The 20,065-nt window shown below is 50.7% G+C and overlaps 1 protein-coding gene across 6 annotated transcripts in view; it reads left to right on the top strand.

Moving 5' to 3' along the window:
- The window catches only part of SPTBN1 (spectrin beta, non-erythrocytic 1), a 110,993-nt gene that overhangs the window by 63,027 nt on the left and 27,901 nt on the right, over window positions 1–20,065 (top strand). For all 6 annotated transcript variants that reach the window (XM_027898219.1, XM_027898221.1, XM_027898223.1 and 3 more), the window contains 15 exons: window positions 1,513–1,664; window positions 5,472–5,645; window positions 6,223–6,314; window positions 6,921–7,001; window positions 7,232–7,347; window positions 8,184–8,296; window positions 8,887–9,074; window positions 10,323–10,440; window positions 11,678–11,836; window positions 12,398–12,700; window positions 13,476–13,629; window positions 14,263–15,133; window positions 15,267–15,401; window positions 16,021–16,777; window positions 17,033–17,235. In XM_027898219.1, the coding sequence (XP_027754020.1) occupies window positions 1,513–1,664; window positions 5,472–5,645; window positions 6,223–6,314; window positions 6,921–7,001; window positions 7,232–7,347; window positions 8,184–8,296; window positions 8,887–9,074; window positions 10,323–10,440; window positions 11,678–11,836; window positions 12,398–12,700; window positions 13,476–13,629; window positions 14,263–15,133; window positions 15,267–15,401; window positions 16,021–16,777; window positions 17,033–17,235 (3,616 nt within the window). The remainder of the gene's footprint in view (window positions 1–1,512; window positions 1,665–5,471; window positions 5,646–6,222; window positions 6,315–6,920; window positions 7,002–7,231; window positions 7,348–8,183; window positions 8,297–8,886; window positions 9,075–10,322; window positions 10,441–11,677; window positions 11,837–12,397; window positions 12,701–13,475; window positions 13,630–14,262; window positions 15,134–15,266; window positions 15,402–16,020; window positions 16,778–17,032; window positions 17,236–20,065) is intronic.

Raw genomic sequence — 20,065 nt, 5'->3', positions numbered from 1 at the left:
TTTCTTTAAAGAGCACCAGCTATTGCGAGGTTTCTCTTCTGTGAGTCATTTCAAAAAAATACTTCAAGTAAAGGCATGGATTACTAGACAAGCAGATAGGCAGATCCAGCATTCCTGGATCTTGCTATAAATAGTTCATAAAATACATATTTTGGGCTAGTAGACACTCACTGCAGTTCCTGCTGATTTCCTGTTCTCTTCCTCTGTCTTTTATCACTGCCCCCCCTTTTACACCCTACCAAGGCCCATTTTGTTTCACACCTTACAGGGAGGTAAAAGCTGTCAGAACAGGGGCAGTTTCAGTGCAGCAGCTTCGGTCACACCCTGCCCATGGGTAGCAAGGACGAATTCAGCAATCAGTGGGAGGAACTGAAATCCCAGGGTGGGGTTTGTGCAGCTGGGCAAACGGCCACCCCAGGGCAGGTCTGCTCTTCCTCCCACTGACACCATTCTGTTAGCTGACTTCTGTCCTGTCTTTATTCTTTCACTTGTTTGCCAGCTTTCTGTCCTCTTCAGCCTCGTGCCTGTGCTGAGGTCATGCCCACACCACGCCGTGCTGTTGGGGAGGGGGCACATCCTTCCTTTGGAAGGAAAGCACCCTCCAAAACCTGCCAGATCTGCACTGGCATGGATGTTTTCTCCGTTTCAAACGATGTACTCAGAGCTTTCAGAGCTGGGGATGTGTTGCATTGTGGTTTAGGGCTCACCTGTCTCCATGTGCTGTTCCTGCACGTGCCAGTGACTGATGGAGGCTTGGGATCTCCTCTGCTTGGGAAAGCAGAGCACTTCCATTCATATGCCTAGCTGTGGATTCCAGAGTCTGAGCCTGAGCACCTGTGTTTTGACAACTGTGGTCTGTAGTAGTTCCCAGCTCAGTGAAATGACTTTTGGCTGACAGGGAAGGGCTTCATCCCAGCCCTTGGCAAAAGAATTTAACCACGGAGATGTATAATGCTTCTGTCTGAGAGTTCTGGGCTTGGCAGATGGCTGGGTAGGAGTTTGTGAATTAATGTGGACTGCAGCGAGCCTGTGCAGCGAGAGAGCTCTCAGCCAATGTTTTCCTGTATAAACAGTTGGGAAAGACTGGGAAGGGAAGGTGGAAAGAATCCATTTTTCTACGGCTTTAAATTAATGCAATCCCCATCAGGCATGTGGTTATGGAAAAGTTCATCTTGACATTGTGTAAATACAGTTACCAGTGTTGACTCTGCAAATAAATATTGTCATCAGGAAGGAAAAATCAGTGGGAAGCTTTGGCCTCTGCTCTCTTTTGTACCTGTCTTAATCCAGAGTGACTTGTGGTATTTCGGGGATGTTTGTGGGTTTGTTTGCACACTGCAGAGCAGGTGAACTCAGCAGGTGAGGAAAGGTGGGTTTTCAGTGGAAAGTCTGAATTTCACCAGTGATTCTCCCAAGAAGACAAGCCATGCCTTTCATTTCATGTGAGGTGTTTGAGCACCACATCTTCACGCAGCTCCGGGAGCTGGGATTAATGCTGTGTTTCCCCCCCAGATGAACGTGAGGCGGTTCAGAAGAAGACCTTCACCAAGTGGGTGAACTCCCACTTGGCACGTGTGTCGTGCCGGATTACAGACCTGTACACTGACCTTCGGGATGGGAGGATGCTCATCAAGCTGCTGGAAGTTCTCTCAGGAGAGAGACTCGTAAGTGCCTGTTGGTGTCCACTGGGGGGTTTTGGGGAGGCCTTGGCTCCACCCGAGCACAGCAAAGCCGAGTGCTGAGGGGTCAGCACTGCCAATGTCTTTTTACTCTGGAAAGGAGAAAAAAGAGCTCTGTTGCTTCAGCTGGATGCAGACACCATTCAAATGTCTTCCTGCTGGTGTCAGTGGGAATCAAAGGCAGCCTTCTTCAAAGGTTCCTTGCTGGTGAGATGCTGAGTGCTTCCAGCAGCAAGTTCCCTGCTCCCCAGTCTGACGGGCACAGAGCACTGGGTTGTGCTCAGAGAGATAAGGCATGGGCTCTCCTTGGCTAGGGGGGTGTCTAAAATGAATTGAAATATGTGGGTGAAATTCTTCCTTTGGCTGTGCTGAGACAGCCCCCGACAGCAGCACAGGGGAGTGGTGAGTGGGAAAGACCCTGCAGTGAAAACTGGGTGTCAGGGAATGGCTGGGTATCAGTTTTCCCTCAGTTCCTGAAATGATGGCCGTGCTCTTAACTGCCTCATTTACAGCAATCTTTTCAAAGAAATACGGGTGTGTAGCTAAGACCCAGGGCTCCGTGGGGCTGCAGCTGTGTAATCACTTGTCATCAAGCTCTCCTATTAGTGCAGCTCCATGGCTTAAGACTCTGCTTAATGAGTCGAACATATGGCCAGTGAAGTGTGTGCGTGGTGAGGCAAGAGAGGAGCTTTCTGAGTGCCTCTGTGAGGGCAAGGCAGCTCAGGGGGCACGGCAGGGCCTGTGTGGGGGCAGGTAACTCATGGGTGTGCCAGCTGCAGGTTGCTCAGGAGCCCTTGCTCTCTGCCAGGAGTTGGGTTTGACGTGCTCCCTGCAGGCAGCAGGTGTTTCCTACAGGGATAACCCACAGCGAGGTGCCCCATGAGCAGAGGGCTGAGGCAGCAGCTGTGCCAGCTGTGCTGAGCCGTCCCTGCCTGCAGGCCTGGCCTGTCAGTGGCACACAGGAGGCTCAGAGCGGGGCCAGCCACGCCGGTCATTGACATTTGTCACTGCAGCTTTCGGGAAATGCAGACCGGGGTGGGGAGCAGCCACTGGCACCATGGTTTGCTATCACCCTGGCAGCTGCCACACCACCACAAATTCCTTTTGCAGCGTCCTTATCTGGGGCTGAAGGACAGCAGGCTCTGTTTGAACAGGACATTCCACCACACCTTCCTCTGCAATGCACTGAACCTTGAGACAATTACACACAACCGAAAGTATTCCAGGAGGATGGGCACAGCAGCCACTTGCTGATGTTCTTCACTCTTTTGGAATTTATTTTAGTGGGTATTGCTTAAGTTCTGACATATCCACAGCCACCAAGAGAAATCTACAGGCAGAAAGCCTAAAATGCAGAAAGCTCAAAATCAAGAAACATGAAATGCTAAGAAAGCAGAAACTAGCCTGCACGAGTATTTTAATGTGTTGTGTGCAACAGGAATTGCTTCCTCCCTTTTGAAACTGGGATTCAGAGTCTGCAGCTGGAGCCATATTGCTGTGGAGCAGTCTGGGATTTAGGATGCTGATCAGGGAAGCAGGGCTGCTCTTTGCCCTCTCTAACACCTCCAGCCTCAACCCTGCATTTTTCAAAAGCTGTTGTGATTCTTACTGATGAAAACCCAGAGCCTTGGGGAGGTGTTGGGGAAACTCAGAATGAGAGCATGCAGTAAGGACAACATCTTCCTGACTTTGCTAAGCTTCTTCCCTAACCTTAGTGTTTAGCCCAGACCTTACTACACAAGGCCCTCTGTGAGCACAGTGTTTGGGGAGAAGCTGGTGGCGTGCCACGGTCTCTCTGGGCACAGTGGGTAAGGATCCAGCCTGCATGAAAGGACAGCTGTCATTTGGTTTGCACACACTGTTCACCAGCTTCTCCCAGACAGAAAAATAAAGCTGGGAATTGTTTTCAGCATCAGATTAAGCATTTAGCTCAGTTTCTTCCATAACTAAATAAAGGATTAGTAAATTCCTTAAAGTTCCTGGATACCCAAAGGTCAAACCATTTAAGCACATTCTCTGTAGCGAGTCCTGTCACGTTTTTCCTTGGAAAGGGGAAGGGGTTTGATGTAAAAGCAGTTTTCTTGTAATGTTTGTGTGAAGACTCGGGGTTCAGGTGCTTCCTTTCCCTCTGCTCAGTACCTGGAGCTGTGCAGCCCACTAACCGTGCAAGTTCTGGCTCACTGTCTCGTCCTGAGGCTGTGCAGGGGAGTGTGGCAAGCACGGCCACACCTTGCACAAACCAGACTCAGACGCCTCTTGCTCTAAATAAAACGTGTGTTGTGAACGGCCCTGGCTCTGCCACCTCGGGGCTGGAGCTCCTGCGTGCACAGGGGGAGCTGCTGCAGCCGTTTTCGTTCTGCTCGGCACTGTGAGCAGCAGGGGCAGAGCAGCTCCCGCTCCGGGAGGTGAGCAAGGCTGTGCCAGGGCAGGGGACAGGCTGAGCTGTGCCACCCTGCTGGGAACCGGCCGCAGGCACAGCCCTTGCCCAGGGCTGGGCACGTCCTTGGGAGAGGAGCCCGCCTGCCGAGCTGCTCCCGGCTCCGGGCGTGGCACAGGGCTGGCATGAGCCCGGGCCTCTGCCCTCCCTCCCGCCGGGAACAGCGTCCCTGCCCGTGCTCTGCAAGGTGCAGGCAGGGCTGTGGGCCAGCTTACACCGCTGGGTGATGGATGGACGGCACAGCGAGGCTGCTCCAGGAGGAGGATCTCACTGCCGCAGTGCTGCTGCTGCGGGGCCTGTGCTGCCAGGGGGGCTGCACAGCCACGGGGGCCTCTTTGCAGGGACCTCGGTGCCCCGGAGCAGTGGCAGCCCCTGCTGAGAGCCGGGGGTGACTCCGTGCCCTGGGAGGAGGAGGGAGCAGGGCCGGCTGAGCCTGCAGCTCAAACCACCCCCCGGCCTCAGGGTCTGTGTGTCCCAAAGGGCACCTCGGTGGAGTGTGGTGTTCCCTCTGCACCATCCCCCGTGGCACAGGCTGTTTCCAGGCACTGTACCATGGCTGTGGCTCAAACTCCTCCCTTCGGTGCGGGCTGGGGGGAGGATTTTGCCTGGGCTATTTCCATGGCCAAGTAATTACTTTCACTGCAGAAAACAAGGAAATTATGTTGATTAGTTGTTTGGCTGAGTACCTTTGGTGACATCCCAGTGAGCACTGAACAGGCTCTTCAGCTGTAATCCTCATCTGCAGAACAAAGTGCCTTTAATTTTATTCAGGTTTGCAGCAGAGTTCTGCAGGCTGTTCATAGATGCACTGCTTTTTTCAGTTGCACTGGGCCTTCATAAAAGCATGTTGTGTTGGCGTAGCTGATTTTTTAATTAGTATTTTTACTTTTTTCTTCCTAAAAAAAAAAAAAAAAGCAATACCACTTCTTTTTGGAGAGGGTGTATTTGTATTTCAGAGCATTCATTACCAGTTCCCCCTATTTGCCAGTTATCAGCTGGTTTCATATCTTTATCTTAGCAGAATCTTCTCTTTTAGTGAGGAAGAACTTGTACTCGGGAAAACGTAACAGGTGTGGCACGATCTGAACAGAATCATTTCTCTTCCAGCTGGTGAGGGAATATCCCAGACAGGAAAGATGAGGGAAATAAGAGGGCAAAATCCTCTGAAAGGCAAAGGAAACTGGTGCTGTGTGTTGGCTTTTCCACCATGGGTCTGACTTGTGTTGTCATTATCCTGGTGAAAAGGGGCTGGAAGATGCAAGGAGCGGTTTTGTCCCTGGAATCGGAACAAATGCAAGCAGTGTTGCTGGCTGGAAGTGCAGAACAGGGTGTTTATGTTTCCTTTTCCCTTCCAGCCCAAACCAACTAAAGGAAGGATGCGCATCCATTGCCTGGAGAACGTGGATAAAGCCCTCCAGTTCCTGAAAGAGCAAAGAGTGCACCTGGAAAACATGGGATCTCATGATATTGTGGATGGGAATCACAGGCTGACTCTGGGCCTTATCTGGACTATTATCCTGAGATTCCAGGTAAGGCTGTGTGCATGCACACACCCCCCTGGCTGTGCTTTCCAGACTCCTTAGGAACGCCCCACTAAGGAGCAGAGTGCCCCAGCTGCTCCCACATGATGGCACTGGGAAGTGTTTGGGTTCCTCGGGATGAATTAGTCCTTGTGGTGCCGCTGCTCTGCAGTGGGAGCTCCCTGTGTGCAAAGCCACTTGGCTTTATTTCTAAATCCCTGATAAACACGAAGCTTCAGTGCCAGGCCTCTTCCCTGGACCCAGGAGGAGGTGCTACCCTCATCTGCTCCCACCTCCAGGGGGTTATCCATGCTGACTTGGCACTGACAGGATTAAGGAATTGCTTTGGTGTCCAGCTAAAGGCTGACATTCCTTGTTTTCCAGCATATCGGTCTTTGCCCACAGTTAAAAAAGACTGCAGAGTCCTTTTGCAGAAAGAGTAATCAATCCATATGCTAAATATATAATTTATAGTAAATAGCATAGTAATAAATATTTAATAACGTTAACTTTGGTGTTTCTCAGTGTTCTTTTCATCTCATGTGTTCACCCAGAGAAATATTGAAAACTTCTATGTTAATTTTAGATCCAAGATATCAGTGTTGAAACTGAGGACAACAAAGAGAAGAAATCTGCTAAAGATGCTTTGCTTCTGTGGTGCCAGATGAAAACAGCTGGGTGAGTGTGGATTAAGTGATTATCTCTAAAGCTCCTACAGCGTTTTGAGTTTTGATTGAAATAATTTTAAATGGGCAAACAAATATCTCTCCTTAAGTGGATTCAGCCAAGGGAAGTGAATTGATGTTTGTATGTCAGAAAATTCTGAATTTCTGATATTAATGCTGAGAGATAAACGTACAAATCTGATAATCCGTGGTATATATAGTAATATGCTGACTTTTTCACCCTATTCTGAAGAAATAATGTTGCTTCAGATGTTTGCCACCAACTTTCCCCTCTCTCCATGTACATGGAAATATTTCCAAAATGTCTTTCTCTGGCAGTGTCGTTCTTGATAGTTAAATATCCATTTGGAGGAATTCAATGTGTTTCCTCCATGAAACCTGGATGTCCCTGTGTTGATACGGGACACTCCAGCACTATTCAGGTGGTGCTTCATCTTCTTCTTCCAAAAACTCTCATGAAGGTGATTTATGAGCAGCCTGAAATTTTTGGCGACGTGCAAAACACCCAGATCACCAAACCAGTAATGTTTGCCGTGTGTCCCCTGCTGCAGCGGGGCTGTTGTGTTGATTAACACTGTCCCGGTTTTTGTTCTGCCAGTTACCCCAACGTCAACATCCACAACTTCACGACAAGCTGGAGGGACGGGATGGCCTTCAACGCACTGATACACAAGCACAGGTACGTGGGGGTGAGGGTCTGCCCTGGCTTTGCAGTCACCTCTCAGCTCGAGTTTAAAATCCACAGAGAGGAGGAAGCTGAGGAACTGTTGAGAGTTTTACAGCAACGTGCCTTGTCTGGGGCACGTGAAGCCTTGGCGGGGGTTCTGAGGGTTGGACACGTCAGTTAGTTCATTTGAGGGTGGCTGCACTGTGCTTTGGGAAATCTAAAGAATTTTCCATCCTGTCTAGGCCTGATCTGATTGATTTTGACAAGCTGAAGAAATCAAATGCACACTACAATCTGCAGAACGCTTTTAACCTTGCAGAGCAACACCTTGGTCTTACCAAGCTCCTGGACCCCGAGGGTAAGAACTGCTGCAGTTTCAGCACTTCAGGGCTCTTAGTGGGCTCTTTTCTCCCACCCCTCCTTGTCAGAGCACATCTCTGTGATAGCTTTTTGTGCTCAGAAGCAGCTGGGTGCTGCTGACTCACCTGCTGATACAGCCGGGAGAGAATGCAGGGTGTCTCCTGCAGAAAACTGAGCAGCAGGAGCAGGAGAGCCCTTAATCCTGGCCGTGTATCCATAAAGTCATTCCTGTCAGGGGCATCCTTTTGATCTGCTCCGAGAAGCAGAGGAGTCTCAGCCCATGCTGTCACGGGAGAGTGTGCTCAGTGCTGGGACAAGCATCTCTCCTGTCACAGGGCAGAGCTGATGTGTTCGGGCCGGTTTCTTCTTGCCTGTTTCCCAGTGCCTCACAATTGCTGCACGAGAGGAAATATTTTGTGTTCCATCTGTATCTCTCAGGTTTGCCTGGACAGACAAACCATGAGGTTTGAATTCCTGTCTCCAAACGCTGACACAGCACTGAAGTTCTCAGTTACCAGCAGTTCTGTCAGCTCACACAGGCACCAGAGGAGCAATTTGGCCGTGCCCAAGCTGTGGCACAGTCTGACTGTAGGGCCCCAAGGCCCTGTACTTCAGCCCCAGTCCACGCTGACCCACAGGGATAAAGCTGCACTTAGTGACAGAGTTCAGTACCGTCCAGAACCATCCAAAGCTGCTCAGTTTATTTCTAATTAGGAGACAAACCTGGCACTGACCCATCTCTGACCGCCCAGCGCCTCCTCGGTGCACTGTGAGCTCTGGTGGTGTAACCCCTGCACCCTCGGCATGCTGACATAACTCTTGTTTGGTTTGCAGATATCAGTGTCGATCACCCTGATGAAAAGTCAATCATCACCTATGTGGTGACCTATTACCACTACTTCTCCAAGATGAAAGCTCTAGCTGTTGAAGGAAAACGTATCGGCAAGGTTTGCAAGCTTAAATTACAAATTGTTGCAAAGCAGGCAAAATATTGCTGGTTTGTTTTTTTTTTTTTCCAAGTAGGTGTTAGTTTTTGAAGAGTCCACTCCGTGGTAGTTTTTAGTTTTGCTTTTGAGCATGTTTTGAAGTTAAATATTCCCACATGACTGTGAGGGAGTAGTTAATTTCCAGCTGCCTCACATTAGAAAACACTTGGCTGGTGTTTTATTTTTGCTTGTTAATTTTGCATCATTGCAGCTTTGCCTTCCTCATTAACTGCTCCTCACCCTCCGGGTCCTCTGTCCCTTCTGGAGCCCAGAGAAATCCCTCATTTCAAACATGTGCAGTCACTCTGTGCCCTTTGGGGACGCGTCCCCCGCCCTTCCAGCTGGCAGACTGGCCATGAATCCTTTGTAAGCTCTGCCCCTCTGTCGCCGTGGGATCATGGGAATTCCCTGCTGCAAACTGCTCCCGTTCTCAGGGATGCCGCCCCCGTGGCACTCGGAGCTGTGACTCACAGCCCCTTTGATGTGGCTGGTGGGACGGGAGGGCTGAGGAGCGCTGCCCTGGGGACTCAGGGGTGCTGTGCTCCGTGCAGGTGCTCGACAATGCCATCGAGACGGAGAAGATGATCGAGAAATACGAGTCGCTGGCCTCCGACCTGCTGGAGTGGATCGAGCAGACCATCATCATCCTCAACAACCGCAAGTTCGCCAATTCCCTGGTGGGGGTGCAGCAGCAGCTGCAGGCCTTCAACACCTACCGCACCGTGGAGAAACCCCCCAAGTCAGTCTGGGCACAGCCTGCCCCTCACTCTGGGCTTGGGGGCTTGGGTTGGGTTTGGTCACTCGTGGGTCTCTGAAAGCAAACACACCTGAGTCATTCCAGTGGTGCCAAAGGGTTTATTTTGCCATGGCACTCAGGGCCCATTTGTTCTGTGCTGCCCAGTGTGCAGGCAGTGACACAGCAAGGGGAAACGTGTGTCTCCTGCAGGAGCTGGGCGCCCTGGAAGCTGTCCCTGCCCTCAGATGCCTGGCTTATCACATGAGTGGCAATAGCACAGTGTGGCAGTACAGTGATATCACCACTCGAGCTTTTAATAGCAGCGTGTGATACCAGTGCAGTGCTATTAAAAGATCCCCACTGCTTATCCCAAATCAAGAGGGAGCGTGTCTGGCTTGGTAAAACAGCCCTGCTTACTAAAACTGATACAAGCAAAACTGCAACTTATTTTGAGAAAGCTTCTTTTAGCATCATGATATCAGATCTGTTTATTTTTGTCTAATATAAGTTCTAATGGATAATAATCACAACTCAAAACAAGACAGAGTATCCAGACGTCTTCTAAAATTGCGGACTATTCCCTAGTGCCTATGGAGTTTGTTTATTTCCCAGGCGTACAGCTCAGGGAAAACAGGGGGCAGAGTTTAGTGACTGCAGTGGGCTTTAAATAAAACTTCCATTTCTTGTGCTGATGGACTGAACTAGGACGAGGCACGTAGCAGAATAAAGAAAATGCAGTTTTCTGTCCCCCAAGGGGGTTTAAATCCAAACACTCGGACAGCTGACTTCTGTGGGGTTGCTTTTGCTGTCTGACCCAAGTGGCTCCAGGGGAAGTGTGGGCTATTTCCATCGCTTCCAGCTTCCACACAAGATGGAGGTGTTTATCTGAATGCTCCACTCATCATGTCAACATTTCAAAGAAGCTCTTTACTGCAGTTTGTTATAGTTGACTCTATTCAGTATTTTATAGAAGTGCCTCCCTGTGAGGGTGGGCAGGCCCTGGCTCAGGTTGCCCAGAGCAGCTGTGGCTGCCCCTGGACCCCTGGAAGTGTCCAAGGCCAGGTTGGACGGGGCTTGGAGCATCCTGGGACAGGGGAAGGTGTCCCTACCCATGGAAGGGGGAGTGGGACTGGATGGGCTTCAGGGTCCCTTCCAGCCCAAACCATTCTGTGACTCTTTGTTTTTATGATTACACTTTAGTGGCAATGAAAGCTTGATTGTAACTCAATTCTCTTGCAAAACTTTGTTTAGATTTACAGAAAAAGGAAACCTGGAAGTGCTGCTTTTTACCATCCAAAGCAAAATGAGAGCCAACAATCAGAAGGTGTACATGCCAAGGGAGGGCAAACTCATCTCTGACATTAACAAGGTAAACTGAGCCAGCCTCTCCTGGGGAAGGACACCATTTGTGATGTCCAGCCTTGCTGTGGGGCCGTAAGGGCTGGGTGAGGTGGGGGAGCCTTTCGTGTGTGCCGGTCCCAGTGCCCTGAGCCAGGGCCCACAGTGTCCTCAGCACCTGCAGGAGCCCTCAGTGCCTCTGGTCCTGGGCTGGCAGCCTGCCCGGCCCTCCTGGGCATGGCTGCTACAAGAAGGCACAGAAAGCAGCAGCAGCAGCAGGAGCTGTTGTGCCCTCTCCCTTCCCCGGCACTGTGGGATCCCTGCCGGGGTTCCTGCAGCCTGGCTTGTGCTGGGGCAGCTGCCAGAGCAGGGCAGAGCTGACAAGCTCTCTCGGGGATAACAAGCAACTTCAACCTGTGGGCTTTCCTCCTCGGGGTTTGATCCTGCTTGGCATTCCCAGAGCAGCTGCTCTGGGTGTCTGTGGCCTCATCCCAGGGAGCAGCAGCCTGCACAGCTCTCCTGGTTGCAGGAGGAGTGCCCAAAATACTTGTGCTTCAGGCAGTTTCGCATCTGTTCGGGTTTAGAAGATTTAGTTTGTGTTTAATTGAGGGTATTTTTGTTGTCTCTGTAAGAAGATCTGAAAGGTGATTAGCTGACTTCCCACATGCTTCTAAGGCTTCTGATTTCTGTAATATCACTCTCATGCATGTGAATAACATCTGGCTTTTGGGGGAAAAAAGACTTGTAAGCACCAAAAATAACTGAATTCTGCAGCTGTTTTTTTTTTTTTTCCCGAAGTGGATGTAATAAAAAACAACAATTGTATCGTGATTTTAGAGGTGAGAGGCCATAAATCTTTAATTCCCATTTCCTAAAGGAGGAAGGTAGAATCTGCTTGTTTGGCAGTAGTGCTCAGGAGATTTTATTTTTTTAAACAAATGCTTTCTTACACATTCAAGCCAGTGGTTTGCTCAGGCAAAGAAAGAACCAGAGAAAATACATCTGAGATAAACAACTCTTACAGCCCTTCCTCAGAAAATGACTGACTAAATTGGGAACAGATTGAAGTCATGTGCTTATCCTAGCAAACAAGGTGTTTTGTAGCCAGAGCAAACCGGATTTATTGGCTTATAACTTAATGAGCCGGTGTGGGGAAAGTTGCCTGTGGTGACTCCAGTCCTGATTCCATGCAAAAGAGATGGCATTTATCATGGCTTGTAAGAATGTGTGTTTACAAGACGTGTGTTTTTTTCCCCCCACGTCCCCAGGCCTGGGAAAGACTGGAAAAAGCTGAACATGAAAGAGAACTGGCACTGCGAAACGAGCTCATCAGACAAGAGAAACTGGAACAACTCGCGCGGAGATTCGATCGCAAGGCGGCCATGAGGGAGACCTGGCTGAGCGAGAACCAGCGCCTCGTGTCCCAGGTGCTGCTCTCGGGAGTGCTGGGGCACCGCTTACAGCAATGACAGGACACAGTTCTGGCAAAGAGAACATCTTCTGCCCTGTGCCCTGTATTTGACTGAATCCATACACGTGTGTGTTTAGTTCTTGTGTTTAGTTAGGGCATGTGTGTGTGTACGGTAGGTCCTGTCTTTAATGCCTTTGGGATACCCCTTCCTTGGATCTGTCAGCCTGGGCTCGGGAGATCTGAGGAGGAAATAACCACCCACAGTCAAGATTTTCTTTATCTGAATGTTTCAGTGAATTCAGTGAAATTAGCCCAGCAATTAATTTAATTTTTTAATAGCCAAAGCCCCAGCCTAGTCCCGATGGCCACGTGATTCTTCCTCTGAAGGTGGTGACTGATACCTCTGATTTTATCAGTGGTTCTGTTATCAGAGGTGCGTCTTTCTTAATAAAGAAAGACTTGTTGGGCCATTTTGAGACGCCAGCTTTGCTGATGGGTGCATTCTGCACAGTCAGCGCTGCCGTCAGAGGTTGTGTCCTCAGCAGCCATCCCTGAAGAGGTGCCTCTGTCTCTGCAGGACAACTTTGGCTTTGACCTGCCGGCGGTGGAGGCTGCCACCAAGAAACACGAGGCCATTGAGACGGACATCGCGGCCTACGAGGAGCGCGTCCAGGCCGTGGTGGCGGTGGCCAAGGAGCTGGAGACCGAGAACTACCACGACATCAAGCGCATCACCGCCAGGAAGGACAACGTCATCCGCCTCTGGGAGTACCTGCTGGAGCTGCTGCGCGCGCGCAGACAGCGGCTCGAGATGAACCTCGGCCTGCAGAAGATCTTCCAGGAGATGCTGTACATCATGGACTGGATGGACGAGATGAAGGTGGGTGGGACCCCTCGGAGAACTTGGACCAAATAGTGTCCACAGGTGGATGTGTCCTGTTTGGTCAAGCTTTAAGATTCATTTTGCCCCTCTGGTTTAATAGATAAACACAGAAGATCCAAATTCCCTCCTAAGAAACAAATCCCTTGTGATGATTTGTTAAAAATAAAGATTAAAAACAAGTAAGGGAAAAGAACAAGTTCACTCCCGTAAAAAGCCACTTTCTATCTTCAGACCTGTCTCATAAGGGCCCCAGGCTTTGGTCACAGGGCCTGGGTAAAGAGGACAGGTTTGGTGAAAGGGCATTAAATCATCTCTCTTCATCACAGTTTACATAGGGAACAAGTCACCTCTTCACCTCTGTGCTTTAAAAAGCACGAATTTCTTCCTGTTTGTTCTCGTGGGATCTGGGAAGGGAAAGGACCGTGGCTGGTCCATCAGCCAGCAGAACTTGGAAGCTGTGGGAGGAAAGCAAGCTGTGTGTTGCTCAGTGGGAGCCCACAGCACCCGGGCCCAGTGTTGGTGCTTGGTCCTGCTGGGCTAACTCAGCCTCTCATCATTCCAGACATAAAACTCATTAAAAAACAGACAAGTTCTTCATGGTTGCCAGTGATTTTAAAAATATTGGCCCAAATTCCTATCAGCCTTGTCTGTCTACGTTTGGAATGGATGTCTTTAATGTACCAAGAGAGAACAGTGTCATGCCTGGAGTCAGGAAGAAACAAACAGCTTAAGGCCTTCAGCCCGTTTCACTTGTCCTTTCCATTTTGATCAGGTGCTTCTGCTGTCCCAAGACTACGGCAAACATTTGTTGGGAGTTGAAGACCTGCTGCAGAAACATGCTCTGGTGGAGGCTGACATTGGCATCCAGGCTGAGAGAGTGAGAGGGGTCAATGCCTCTGCTCAGAAGTTTGCCACCGATGGAGAAGGTAACCAGCACCCACACGCCCTTCCGCGTGTTAATGACCTGTGAGATTAGCTGCAAGGCTCATTAGTCCTGCAGGATAGGTTAGGTGAAATTCCCCACCGGAATCAGAGAATCCAGCTTCAGTAGTTCCTTCTGTACTCGCTGTGCCAATGATTCGTTGGCCCGGGAGCTGAGTGAGGCCTGGTGCTTTGCACAGCACGTCGCTGTCCTCAGCAGCAGCTGCCCTGGCTTTGCAGAGGTCACCGTAGTTCCCCTTCTGCGTTCCTGGTGCAAACAACACAGGTGGTGGGGCACAGTCTGATAGCGTCCCACTTTATGCCAAAAGGAAGCAATTCCCTGGGAATCGTCACTGACTGGAGGAAATGACGTCCATTTTGTGCAGCTGTGTATGAAGCTGGTATAGATCTGAACTCGGTCAGGTTTGGTTTGGGTTTTTTGTCTTTAGGCAAAGAATAGTGTTTTCTGACCTGTCCTGTGGTGTGGTGGAGCTTGAGCAGCTCACACTCCCTTTCAGGAGATTAACCGTGGATTCTCTGGCCTACACTCTGTGGCTGGAACAGCTCTGCGTGTGCCCCAGCCGTGTGTTTGGCGGTGAGCGAGCCCGGGCTGTAACGTGTGCTCTCTGTCCGGGCAGGGTACAAGCCGTGTGACCCGCAGGTGATCCGGGACCGCGTGGCACACATGGAGTTCTGCTACCAGGAGCTGTGCCAGCTCGCGGCCGAGCGCCGGGCACGCCTCGAGGAGTCCCGGCGCCTCTGGAAGTTCTTCTGGGAGATGGCTGAGGAGGAGGGTTGGATCAGGGAGAAGGAGCAGATCCTGTCGTCCGACGACTACGGCAAGGATCTCACCAGCGTGGTCCGACTCCTGAGCAAACATAAGGCGTTTGAGGACGAGATGAGTGGCCGCAGTGGCCACTTCCAGCAGGCGATAAAAGAAGGTGAAGACATGATCGCGGAAGAGCACTTTGGGTCTGAGAAGATCAGAGAAAGAATTAAGGATATCCGGGAGCAGTGGGCCAACCTGGAGCAGTTATCTGCCATCAGGAAGAAGCGCCTGGAGGAAGCCTCCCAGCTTCACCAGTTCCAGGCTGACGCCGACGATATCGACGCGTGGATGTTGGACATCCTCAAAATTGTGTCCAGCAACGACGTCGGCCACGACGAGTACTCCACTCAGTCCTTGGTCAAGAAGCACAAGGATGTGGCCGAGGAGATCGCCAGCTACCGGCCCACCATCGACTCGCTGCACGAGCAGGCCAAGGCCCTGCCGCAGGAGCACGCCGGATCCCCGGATGTGCAGGGAAGGCTGACCGGAATCGAGGAGAGATACAAAGAGGTCGCTGAGCTCACTCGGCTGCGCAAGCAGGCCCTGCAGGACACCCTGGCTCTTTATAAGATGTTCAGCGAGGCAGATGCTTGTGAGCTTTGGATTGACGAGAAGGAGAAGTGGCTGAATAACATGCAGATTCCAGAGAAGCTGGAGGACCTGGAAGTGATCCAGCACAGGTGAGAGTGCCTTCACCAGGAAGTTAGGGAAATACGGGTGGAAGTTTTTTTTCCAGCAGCTTGCCTGTGGCTCAGTTCCCTAATGGCTGTGGGATGTTTTGTTTGTTTGTTTGTTTGTTTCCCCCGACTCCAGGTTTGAGAGCTTGGAACCGGAGATGAACAACCAGGCGTCCCGCGTGGCCGTCGTGAACCAGATCGCCAGGCAGCTGATGCACAGCGGCCACCCCAGCGAGAAGATCAAAGCACAGCAAGATAAACTCAACACCAGGTGAGCCAAGGCCTCGTGCTCAGGGACACGGCACTGCCTGGAACAAGTAGGGTGGCATCATTTGGGTTTCTAACACGTGTTTTTTAAGATATTCTGATCCTGGTACCTGGAGTGTCTGCAAGGTAGGCCTTTAATGCTTCAAAAGGAAAGAGCTGTGTCTTTCAAGCATTTGATTAACAGATGGGGTTTTGCTCTTGACTTAATCAGGCCCTGAGTGTGTCAGTGCCTTGATTTGAGAGCTGGAAATTGAGTGGAATGATTATTATGAAAAGAAAAGAAACCAATATAGTTCTGTGTAAACTCGGTCATTTTATCGCTTCAGAGTAAACCAAGAGAGTACATTTAGTGTGAAAAATGGATGTAACTGGCAATTTTTCACTTGAGGAGAAATGACACTCAGTGTGCTGCTGCTTGTCACATTCTAATACTCACTCTAGCTCGGTTAATGGTTGCTTTGCTAAAAATACTGATGGTGTGGGAAGGACTGGGAAAACCAGGAGTAGCTGGGTTACTCCATAGCTTACCAAGCTGAGAGGAGCAACTGCTCACTCAGCAATGCTGCCACAGCCTTTCCACACAGGTCTCAGTTTCTCTGCTCTCCTCTCCTTGCGCATTTCAGGTGGAGCCAGTTCAGAGAACTGGTGGATAGGAAGAAGGATGCTCTGCTCTCCGCTCTCAGCATCCAGAACTACCACCTTGAATGTAACGAAACCAAATCCTGGATCAGGGAAAAGACCAAAGTGATCGAGTCCACCCAAGACCTGGGTAACGACCTGGCGGGGGTGATGGCCCTGCAGAGGAAGCTGACGGGCATGGAGCGGGACCTGGTGGCCATCGAGGCCAAGCTCAGCGACCTGCAGAAGGAGGCGGAGAAGCTGGAGTCTGAGCACCCTGACCAGGCACAGGCCATCCTCTCGCGGCTGGCAGAAATCAACGACGTGTGGGAGGAGATGAAGACCACCCTGAAGAACCGGGAGGAGTCCCTGGGAGAGGCGAGCAAGCTGCAGCAGTTCCTGAGGGACCTGGATGACTTCCAGTCGTGGCTCTCCAGGACGCAGACCGCCATCGCGTCCGAAGACATGCCCAACACCCTGACGGAGGCCGAGAAGCTGCTCACCCAGCACGAGAACATCAAGAACGAGATCAACAACTACGAGGAAGATTACCAGAAGATGAGGGACATGGGGGAGATGGTGACGCAGGGGCAAACCGACGCTCAGTACATGTTCCTGCGCCAGCGCCTGCAAGCCTTGGACACCGGATGGAACGAGCTCCACAAGATGTGGGAGAACAGGCAGAATCTCCTTTCCCAGTCTCATGCCTACCAACTGTTTCTCAGAGACACCAAGCAAGCAGAAGCCTTTCTTAATAACCAGGCAAGTGGTCAAGATATACCTGACTTAATTTCTGTATAATTCTGTAAAATTGCACTGTATACTGTAAGCAATTAGCAGACAAAATCATTTGGCAGGAGAGCCACAAATAGATAAATTGCCTTTTTTTAACTGCATTTCACTTGGAACGGTTCTTGGGAGGTGTTTGCTGGGAGATGAGCGGTGAGTGTGTTGTTGGAACAGCAGCATAGCCTGGGTGTAACCCTTTTCTCTCTGTGATCTCTGCTGCAATCCCAGGAGTACGTTCTGGCACACACAGAGATGCCCACCACCTTGGAAGGAGCAGAGGCTGCCATTAAAAAGCAGGAGGACTTCATGACCACGATGGATGCCAATGAGGAGAAGATCAATGCAGTTGTGGAGACTGGCAGGAGGCTCGTTAGCGATGGGAACATTAACTCTGATAAAATCCAGGAGAAAGTGGACTCCATTGATGACAGGTGAGGTCAGAACCATGGCACAGTGCAGCTGTTGGTAACTGAATTCTGTTCTCTGAGAGATGCCCTGTTACCAGGATCCAAAGGCAGAGGCACAGCTCAGAAAATGTCTGTTGCAGACCGTTTCCTTTGTCCTGTGCAAAAATAGGAACTGCCGTGTTTCAAAAACGCGCCGGCTCATCTTAATTAAATAACACCTCTGCCACTTCCCAGAGGCTTGCTGGGTAATGAGCTCCTGCCCAGGATTTGGCTGTTTGAGGGGTGCCATGTAATGCTGGAGTAAGAGCAGGCTTGGTGCTGCGGTGGGAGCTGCAGCCGTGACTGTGTCTGGTTCCACAAGCCTTGCTTTCCTCTGCTCCCTCCTGGCTGCTTTCACTGCAATAACGTGTTCCTGTCCTTCCTCTGAAGGAGGAATGTGGCTCTTCAGGAGTGGAATTGGCACTGCATCCACCCCACCCTCAGCTTTGATCGCCTCTTCCAGCTTGTCTGGCCCCTCTGCAATCAGATGAGGCAGCGCTGATACAAATGTGCCTTTCATCCTGGAACGAGTCCTTTGCCTTCTCTCTCTGGCTGTGGCACGGGTGCTAGAGAACATTAAGGGTTCCTTTGTCTTTGAAACCCAAATGCTCAGTTTCCATGGCTGTGATTCATGTTCTTTCTGCTTTTGGGTTGGATAAAAGTGCAGTCTTTCAAGGCACTTCTCGGCTGTGAGTGTCAGAACACAGCCATGAACTGTCCAGTGTTAGTGATGACCCTTCCTTTGAGCCCTCGGACAGCCCAGCCCCAAGGATACCCCACATTCCCCTTCTCCAACCAGCTTGACTCCAGACCCCAGGGAGCATCTGCAAAGGCCAGCAAGAGGAGATTATGTGAAAGCAGTCAAGGGGGCAGCTAGGACAGCAATTTTATCCTTATTTACCCTCTCTGACTTTCAATGTCCTCTGCTCTAAGTTTTCCCATCCACCTGTGAAACCAGGAGAGCTTGATCCCAGTCTTCTGATCAGGTGTCTCCTTTCTGCAGCTTTTGGAATATTAAAAGATGGAATCCAAGGATGTCACAGCAAAAGATCAGCTGCTTCTTGCAGCCCTGGCTGGGGTAGCTGGGGTGGCACACAGGCCTGTGTCCTGTGTGCTCTGCAGGGAGGTTCCTGCCCCTGTGACTGTCCCCCCAGTGCAGTGCTCCCCTGTGTCCCCATTGTCCTGAGGCAGCCCTGGGGGATGGACTGGAGTTCCTCCCTGGAATGGCCGGCAAGTCCTGTATTCCTTTGAGCCCCCTTTTTCCAAAGCGTTTCCTCAATCCCGAGGCTGTTTATGCCGAGCACTGCAAAAACCATCCGGTGGCTGCTCTTCAGGAAATCCGTGGGATTGCTCCCGAGTCTGTCGGGCTGATAAGCCTGGAGAACAAAGCCTTGGGGCTGGGTGCAGTGGGAGTGGTGGCAGAGGAAGCCTCTTTGCTTTTACAAAAAGCGGCTCTCCCGACCCAGCTCCTCCTGGGTGTGTAACAAAGGACCAAAACAAACACGTCCAAGTATGTGCAGTGGCTCCACACTTCCCTCATGGAGCCCTTTGTACTTTCCAGTATTGTTCAGTGGATTTTACAGTCGGGCTTTGGAGCTGTAAAAAGGAGGAGACCCCAGTGTCCCTTGGTGCAGCACAGAGACCCTGCCCTGGAATGGTTCCCGTGGAAATGGGGACGGTACCAGGGAGAGGAGAGTGCAACAGGAGGGAAACATTTCAGCTTCAGTGCAGCTCACAGGGAAGAACAAATGGGAATAAGGACGTGGAGGAAGGGTGTGGGAAGGAGCAGATGGGTTCGAATCAAGCTCTTTGCTAGCTTTTCCAGCTGGGACAGAAGCTGGTCTCCCTGCTGCAGCTGCCCCTGCTCTGGGCACTTCTGCTGCTCTGGAGCATTTTCTCCTCCATTCTCTCTTGCAGGAGTGTTGGGGAACTGCCCCATCCGTGTGCCCGTGCGTGGCCTCTCTCGCTTAAACACAGTGCCAGATCTGGCACAAGTTGTGATTTGGGCCTGTCTGACATCAACTTTTGTATTTGTGCAGCTTTCTGCTCAAGGGAGAACAGAAGTAATTTTTGTTCTTGCCCAGTGAGAAGGGAGAGGGCCCCTTGTTCGCTGGGACAGCCAGGGGAGCTGAAACTGCCTTGCATACATCTCAGTGTTCCGAGCAGGCAGCTGCATTCACATCCACACCACGTGGAAGATTTATTAGTTCTGCACGGGCTTTGAAACCCACAAAGCTTTTGCAGTTAAACCACAAGTGGGTTTGTCAGTTCTCAGCACCGTCAGCATTCTCAGGGGCCTCTGGGAGTCAGCGTGGGGACACTGGGACAAACTGTGGTGCTCTGCTCTTGGAATAATTTGTGTCACATCTTACACTGAGGGTGTAAGTCATGTGTGAGATACAGGCAGGGGAATTCCAAGTCATTCTAAATAATTGGGAGCCTGAAGAGCAAACTTCTCTGCAAGTGTGGGATCTTCTTCCACAGACTCACAAATTGGTGAGAAGCAATCAGTGACAACCTTAAGTGTGAATTCTTTTTAAGAATTTGGGGATATTTGAGCAAGCAGTTAATCATACTTAGATGTAGGCAGTCTGGAGCAGGAGAACATAAAAATGTCAATGATGAAAGCATGGGAATTCCCATATGTTCCAGCAGTGTCCATTCTCCAGATGCTTCTCCCTTGTTACAGTTCAGCTCTGTTCTTCAGAGAACTCTCCTTGTCCAGTGTCACTCCAGGTCATCTTGGGCAGCAAAACAACCCTTTACAGTAAAATCACTCTAAGCACCACAGCTCATATTTGTTGTGGTATGTCAT

The sequence above is a fragment of the Empidonax traillii genome, unplaced genomic scaffold (assembly GCF_003031625.1).
Source record: "Empidonax traillii isolate 1590-97213 ecotype Southwest subspecies unplaced genomic scaffold, ASM303162v1 scaffold584:size400879, whole genome shotgun sequence".
Classification (NCBI taxonomy): Eukaryota; Metazoa; Chordata; class Aves; order Passeriformes; family Tyrannidae; genus Empidonax; species Empidonax traillii.
The sequence above is the reverse complement of the archived record's forward strand: the minus strand, read 5'-3'. Positions and strand labels throughout refer to the sequence as shown.